We start from the raw sequence: 8,016 nt of genomic DNA on the forward strand, positions 1-8,016 counted from the left end.
TTGAGTTGGCATAATTCACTTTAAACATTGATTGTAACACAGACTTAGGCATTTTACTAAGATGAATTAAACCTTAACGTTTTTTTTAAAATTTTATAAAATTATAAAATATAGCACAAGGATATTAGTGTCTGTCTAAGTTAAAATTTGAGGTTAAACAATGGAAATATATGCAGTCTTCAAGACAATCACACATTCTGTATCTTGTTCCATGTTCATTAATATAACATATTCATTATAATGGATGTGTCATGCTTATCATAAAGTCCATGAATACATGATTGGAATTAGTGAATTATGATGAGATCGTAATACAGAGACGACTAGTCTTTAAGTATGTGTTCTAAATATTCTTATTTGAAGGATACTCAAGAATGACATCAACTTATCCCAGTAGAATAGCATTGTCTAGCCTCACTCATATGATGAGTATGGTCGGTCTTGTAACCATTAGTTTGGAGATACAAAGGATAGATTGTGGGTGTTCTTTAGTGGAAATTATTTGCTGAATTGATCCATCTGAATACCTTAGTTTGATTCATGTCATGGTTGTGTAAGTGGTCCTTAGACGTAAGACACCAAAGACGTCTTGTGGATGTATAGTTGAGATTTGACTATGACCTACAAGTCTCTAATTATGGGGTTCTAAAACACCTTAGTTTGGATGCATCAAGAAGTTCACGAAGATGATTGAATGGTCAAGATGGGATCATCCACTCTCAACATAATAGGAGACAGCCCAAGAAAGACGATGCAATCAAGTCTTGTGCGAAGGTAGTGAACTATCGAAGAAGAGTTCTTCAATAATTTTTTAATACATCAATACTAACTTGGATGACTGATTAGGGTTTGACAGTTGATCATACCCTAAGTCATCCTAGGAGTGTCAAGTGGATGAGGGACTATACGTACACGGTAACCGATGATGAACAGGTTGCATGAGTGAGTCGATATACACTCTTTTGTATCTTCTAGAGCACAAGGTGTAGCTTGGCAGCCCATGGTTGGAGACTCAACCTATTGATTAGATTAAATTGATACAATATTAATTCATCTATTTAATAACATAGTTAATTAATTTGGAAGGCCAAGAAAGTTTATTGGGCTTCTAGAGTCATCTACTAAACCCATACATGAGCCTAAAGGGTCACAAGCTAGTGGCCTTTTGGACGTCAAAATATATATTTAAGTTCGGGAGTTTTTTATGAAACATACCCACTATTTCAAATTAAGGGAAGTCCTTAAAGATATTTACGCAGGCCAAAATTTTTCAGGGCCTTCCCCTTCTTCTCCATTCTCCCCACAACTTCAATCCACTTTCGATACGACCAGGATGGCATAACAATGTTGACGGAGGATGAATGGAGCTCGTCAAGGCAAAGGAGGAGATTAGATGTGCCATGGACAGCGTGGATACATCGATAGGTTGCACATATGATCAGCTCGACTCTTCTTACTCGAGGATCCAAGAAATCACAGATGCAATATGTGCTAAGGTTATTCATTTCCTAATTTGTTGATGTCACTACAATAATGTTCAACTCTTCCATTGTGAATCATTTTGAGTTATTCATCCAGATCTAAGCCTCCAAAATGCAACAGTAAAACCCCTCAATTTTTTACTTATCAACATTGGACTGGTTCAATCCATAGGGAGAAAAGAAGAACAAAATAAGGTGTTTATATATAGAGGATAGTTACTTAAACACTAATTAGCAATTGTATTCTCTTTTCTTGCTTTTTTTGCGCCTTTTCTCATTGATTTAAGGCTTCTCCTTATGATTTTTTGCCCTCTTATAAAAGGTAGTTTACAGCTGAATGGATGGGCCAAGTTGACTCAAACTAGTCTGATTTTTCCTTTGAAATTTCAAAAACCAAAAATTCACATCTATTAGCATATTAGGCAAATGACTTAGTTTCAAAAAATGCTCCAGCCCGGTATTCATCCTAGTTCATGTCCTAAATTTTATTCCCCTCAGGAACTACAATTCTTTGGTTCTAAAAATGAAGGATCTCTTTGAAGTTAATCAGGGTTAATTAAAATGTTCATAATATGCAAAAAATATGCAGTCAAATTTCATGAATATGAAAATATGTTGGTAACTAACATGATAAATTTATGATCTTGATGTCTGAAATCCTATAAAATGCATGGAATGTATGGTACACATATCATGGTATCACATGTCTGGGGGTGTGTGTACGTATGTACTTATGTCTTGAAGAATCTCTCATTCAATAAGCACTCTCAATATTATGCCTTGAAGAAGATTCGAACCTCCACACTCCTTAGCATGATATCTTAAGTCTCGTGTGTCTACCATTTCATCATCAAGGCATCTTTAAAGTAAATCATATGCCAGGGCTATGATATATGTCTAGTGTAATATATGGAATATATGAAAAAGTGGAGTCTTTGAGTATTTCTATCAAATATAGGTTTGAGGAAGACATCAAATTGGTTTGATTTGAGTTATCCAAAGCGATAATATGAAAATGTTAATGTCAAAAATATATAGAAATAATAGGAAAATGAAAATTATATTTTTAATAAAATAATATTAAATTCCAAATTAAATATATATAAATCTTAAACATGTACAATCAAACTGATTTATTGATTCAATAAATGACAAAAGAAGTTAATATGTATCCAAATAAAGATTGATATGTCAAAAGAAGGTTAAATTACACTGAATACTAAGACTAAATAGAATGCCACAACATATGGAATCCATATGTAAACATAGTATATATTTAGATGCGATCGAATGACCCCATATACCTCATAATGAGAGTGTACATAACACTATTAAGGTCATGTCAGGTATGGAATGAACTTATAATCTGATGATCTAGTTGATTCCATGACTGCGTGAACTTCTTGATTTATGATGATCTAGTTGATTTCATGACTGAGTGAGAGAGATAATGATAAAATAGAATTTACAAAGAAGGGACTTAGTCGCGAGAGACGAGCTCTGGGCCACAAAGTCCACGGCTGCCGCAGTGGTGCGTAGGGGCGGCGTCAGTAAGCAAAGCAACGACTTCTCTCATCGTGGGTCGGAGAGAAGGCAGCTTTGTAGTGCAGAGAGTGGCCACCTTCAAGACCTGGATCATGCTGTTCAAATCTTCCCCCGCAACTCTGCGATCCAGAACTGCCATCGCTTTGCCCCCCGCCACGAGGGTGGAAACCCAGCTAACAACGTCTTCTTCTTCTCCGCTGCCTCTTCCCGTCACCAGTTCCATCAACACCACCCCGAAACTGTAGACGTCGCTCTTCTCCGTTGCCTTCTTCGAGTAGGCGAGCTCTGAGACATGCCCAAACTCGCAGATGTGACGGTCATGTTGATATGTGTAGATGCATCGATCAGTGCAAAGATTGACGGATGGAAGGAGAGAAAGATGGACAAATGTATGGATAGATATGTAAACATCTAACCGTAGTTATAGGTAGATAAACGGATCTGTGGATTGATCGCCCTATGTCTAGATATATATGTTGAGAATCTTGATTCTTGACGGTAGCAAGAAGAAGAAGAAGAAGAAGTAAAGAAGAGAGAAGAAGAAGAAAGAGAGGACACAGGCAATGGCCTTAAGATCGTTGTATTTCCCCGTACATTGAGTTACAATTTGTTGTATTCTTATAATAGTCGTATTGTCTAGAATTAGAAGTTACCGTTTATGTAGATAAATCCGTTGTAACAGTTTACAACGGATATATTCTTTTAAAATAACAGATTCAATCTAGTCCGTTATAATAGAATGAGTGCACCGATCGTGACCGTTGATTTGGTATCGGTGTACTTTCAAACAACGTTTTGTTTAGATTAAATCTGTGCCGTTATAATGAGATGGGTGCACCGATCGTAGCCGTCGATCGGTGCCGTGGACCCATTATGTATAACGGTTATAATCTTGACCGTTATAATCCTTTCAAATCTAATCCTGGCCGTCCATTGTGTGTCCTAACTATGTTGAATCCTAACTATGTTTGAACTTATATTGGACCCTATCTTCTAAACCTCTAACGAGTATATAGAGTATAGATTCATTTTACTAACTAATCTTAATTAGGTCCTAACTTGAGTCATCGTCGAGAGCCGAGTTTGGAACTCCTTCCTCAACAATATAGACTGATATATAGATATAAAGCGACATTGATTGATAAGTATCTATATATTCGTCAGTATGTATCTATATATCTAAATAGATGTGGATAAGTAAAGAGATGAAAGGATAGGTAGATAAAAAGCTTCATGGATTGATGGATAGATAAATAAATGGATAGATAGATAGATAGATTGATTGATTGATTGATTGATTGATTGATTGATTGATAGATAAAAAGCTTGATGAATTGATGGATAGGTAAATAGACGGGTGGATAGATAGATTAGAAAGAATGATGGATAGATGGATAGGTAAATACATAGGTAGACAGATGTATAGATATATTCCAGATTAATAGATAAATATCTATACGTAAAAATATATTGATAGATAAGTGAATAAATAGATATACAGATAAATAGATAGAAAAAATTTGAGTCGGATGTATAGATATATGAATGTATTTAGAGAGAGAGAGAGAGGTAGGGAGAAATAGAAGAAGAGAGAGAGAGGAGAGAGAAAGAGAGCGAGCGAGAAAGAGATCGAGAGAGAAAGAGATCGAGAGAGAGAGATAGAAATAGATTGTGGGAGAGAGAGAGAGAGAGAGAGTTTAGTGTAGCAATGGATCACCTGGAGCCATGTATCCAAGAGTGCCGGCAAAGGGTGCGGAGTGGGAACCGCCGGAGAGCGTAGAGATGCCGAAATCTGCGATCTTGGGCTCGTAATCATCATCAAGAAGGATGTTCGAGGACTTTATATCCCTATGTATGATGGCCGGAGAACAGTCATGGTGCAGATACATCATCCCCTTGGCAGCGCCGAGTGCAATCCTATACCTCTGCCTCCAATCCAGCGTCGTCTTTCTACTGCCGGAATCCCCACAAAGCGCCTCTCGCAGATTCCCATTGGACATGTACTCCAACACGAGAAACACCGACTCCCCTTTGAAAACGCAGGCGTAGAACTTCACGATGTTCTTATGCTTCACCCTACCAAGAATCTCCATCTCGGAATCCAACTCCTGAAAATCAAGCCGCCTCCTGAGCTGCTTCACGGCCACCGAAGCGCCACCGTTCTTTGGATCCAGCCGATAAACTCTGGCGGCGCCGCCGCTTCCGATCAGATTCTCCTCCTTCAAGCTGCCGAGCTCCTCCTCGTTAAACTCCGTCGGGAGAAACCTCTCCATCCTCCAATGGTGATCTTCCACGTCGGCTTCCTTGGAGTGACGTGCAACGCGGAAGACTAGCGCGAGGAAGAGGACGATCAAGATGATCATAACGAGGGATGCCGTAAGCAAAATATATCTGCTCGTATCTCTTTTGCGACCGTGGTCGAAGTTACACAGCCCGGGGTTGCCGGAGAAAGCGCCATCTCCGGCGATAAACAAAAGGCCGGGAGGAATCAGCCCGGATAACTGGTTATCAGATAAGTCCAAGGAGCTCAGCTTGAGCAGGGCAAGCCCAACAGGGATCCGGCCGGCAAGCCTGTTTCTTGAAAGATTCAGGGAGTTTAGAGACGCCATGGAAGACAAGCTCTCCGGAATCTCGCCGCTGAGAGAGTTCCTGGAGAGATCCAAGTCAACCAAGCTCTCGCAAGCCCCCAGCTCAAGCGGGATTGCACCAGAGAGAGAATTCCCTTCAAGGTGGAGCGACGTCAACCGAGTCAGTTCTCCGATTTGAGAAGGAATCTTGCCTTGGAACGAGTTATCAGCTGCGAAGAGCTTCTGCAGAGCCGTCAGATTACCGATCTCGGCTGGAATCTCGCCGGAGAAGCGGTTTCTCTCAACGCTAAGTAGATTCAGACGAGAAGATTGCCCGATTAAAGGAGATATACCGCCGGTGAAGTCGTTGTAGGAAAGATCGATGACGGCAGCCAGGGGCAGCCCCCAAACCTTAGCAGGCACTCTCCCTGTCAACTTATTCCGGCTGACCCTTAACCTTACTAGCGTTTTGCAGTCACCGTACTCCGCCGGAAGCTCGCCGGAGAAGCTATTGTCCAGCGCAAGCAAGAACTTGAGACTTTTGTTCTTGCACAGAAACCTCGGGAACGGGCCGGTGAAGCTGTTCTCAGAGATGTCGACGGTATCCAGAGGCGACGAGCGGCCCAGACTGACCGGGAATTCTCCCCAGAAGTTGTTGCCGTAGACAGAGAACGACGTGAGGAGCCGCCACTCTCCAAAACCCCGAGGAAGCTCGCCATGGAAGTTGTTCAGATAGACATGGAAGATCTTCAAGTTCGAAAGACTGGAAATCTCGGAGGGCAGCTCCCCCGAGAACGAGTTCTGCGAGACGTCGAACTCGGAGAGACGAGTAAGGCTGCCGAGTTCGGAGGGTAACTCCCCGCTGAAGTTATTGCTGTAGAGCTCGAGCTTTTCCAGGCCAGACAGAGCAGAGATAAGGCGGGGAAGCTTGCCGGAGAGGTGATTACGAGAGAGGTCGAAAGTCTCGAGCTCGTACAAGTGGAAGAGAGAGAAAGGGATCGGCCCGGATAGATTGCACTGGCCCAAGAACAGCCAGCTCAAGTTCTTCAGTCGGCCGATCTCTTCTGGGATGGGACATCGATCAAAATCGTTCTCTCCCAGGCCTAACGAAGTCAGCCCGGAGAGATTTCCCACCCATGAAGGGAACTTCCCGCTGAAGAAGTTCGTCGAGAGATCGAGAACTCTGAGGTTTGTAAGCGATGTAAGATCCGGCAACGACCCGGTTAAACTGTTCATGGAGAGATTGAGGAACTGAAGATGGTAGCAGTCTGCAAGGGAGAGGGCGCCAGTGAGATTATTCCGGCCGAGGAAGAGAGAGTTGAGGCTTCTGAGACGGCAAAGAGAGGGGTCGATCTCGCCGGAGAGGGACGAGTTCTCGAGGAATATTCCGGTGACGCCGCCGGAGATTCCATCGCAGGTGACGCCATAAAAACCGCAGGGAGAGTCAGCGGAGTCGGCCCAGTTTCCCAAACGATCGAATGGGTCGACGAGCGCTGCTTTGAACTTCATCAGCGTCGTTATCTCCTCGGTTTGTCGTCTCAGATCTCCCAGGACAGGCCAAGTGAAAGCCCAGAGTAGAAGGAAGACGAAGATAGACGTCGCCATTGAAGAACAACCAGATTGAAGTCTTGGGGTGGGGAGAATGTAGAAGACTGCCCAAATCTTACGATTTCGAGGAAGAGATCGTGGGTTCATGGAAACATGCACCTTCTGAACGTGGGTTCATGGTAAGATGAACAGGAAGAGGAGTTCCGGAGAGTTGAAAAAGGTGGCGATGTTGCCTGTCTGAGTGCACATAAAGCTGAAAAGATAACTGCTTATAGTGTTGAGTTAAAAAAAATTATAAATGTGTTTGATGACTATAGTTCTTGGAGGGTGATGAAGGAGAGTCCCGTGGGTGTCCAGTGTTTCCTAGGTGCGCCATAGCCGAAACTTGTGCAGTCTATTCCTGGATGTTCTTGTCGATTTGCGCCACGTGGGGTGCTTGGATGAACTTAAGCGGAAGTTTGAGAGGGCGCACTGTCCGCTTTTCTAGTTGGCCGGGTTCATGGGTCTTGTCGAAGTGGAGCGTATCAGTGGATCGTGCAATCCTGACCGTCGACCACCCATATTGGCAAATATGATTGACCTATCCACGTCAAAGTCGACAATTATTGGGCAGCATTTCTTCTTCTTCTTCTTCTTCTTCTTCTAGTCTTCTCTCTCTCCCCCCCTCTCATCCTCTCTCTCTCCCCCCCTCTCTCTCCCCCTGCCTCTCTCTCCCCCTCCCTCTCTCTCTTCCTCTCTCTCCCTCCCTCTCTCTCCCCCCCCCTCCCCCTCCCCCTCCCCCCCCCCTCTCCCTCTCTCTCTCCCCCCCTCTCTCTCTCCCTCTCTCCCCCCCTCTCCCTCTCCCCTCTCTTCCTCTCTCTCTCTCTCTCTCTCTC

The 8,016-nt window shown here is 43.1% G+C and overlaps 1 protein-coding gene across 1 annotated transcript; it reads right to left on the reverse strand.

Annotated features, from left to right (window-relative positions):
* Positions 1-2,820: 2,820 nt before the first annotated feature.
* Positions 2,821-7,807, reverse strand: LOC144705277 (uncharacterized). Its single transcript, XM_078577875.1, has 2 exons — positions 4,744-7,807; positions 2,821-3,311 (listed from the first exon to the last, which is right to left on the reverse strand). The coding sequence occupies exons 1-2, from the start codon at positions 7,286-7,288 to the stop codon at positions 2,962-2,964; spliced, it is 2,895 nt and encodes a 964-aa protein (XP_078434001.1). The 5' UTR covers positions 7,289-7,807; the 3' UTR covers positions 2,821-2,961.
* Between the last annotated feature and the right edge of the window lie 209 nt (positions 7,808-8,016).

Source organism: Wolffia australiana, chromosome 7 (assembly GCF_029677425.1).
Source record: "Wolffia australiana isolate 7733 chromosome 7, ASM2967742v1".
Taxonomy (NCBI): Eukaryota; Viridiplantae; Streptophyta; class Magnoliopsida; order Alismatales; family Araceae; genus Wolffia; species Wolffia australiana.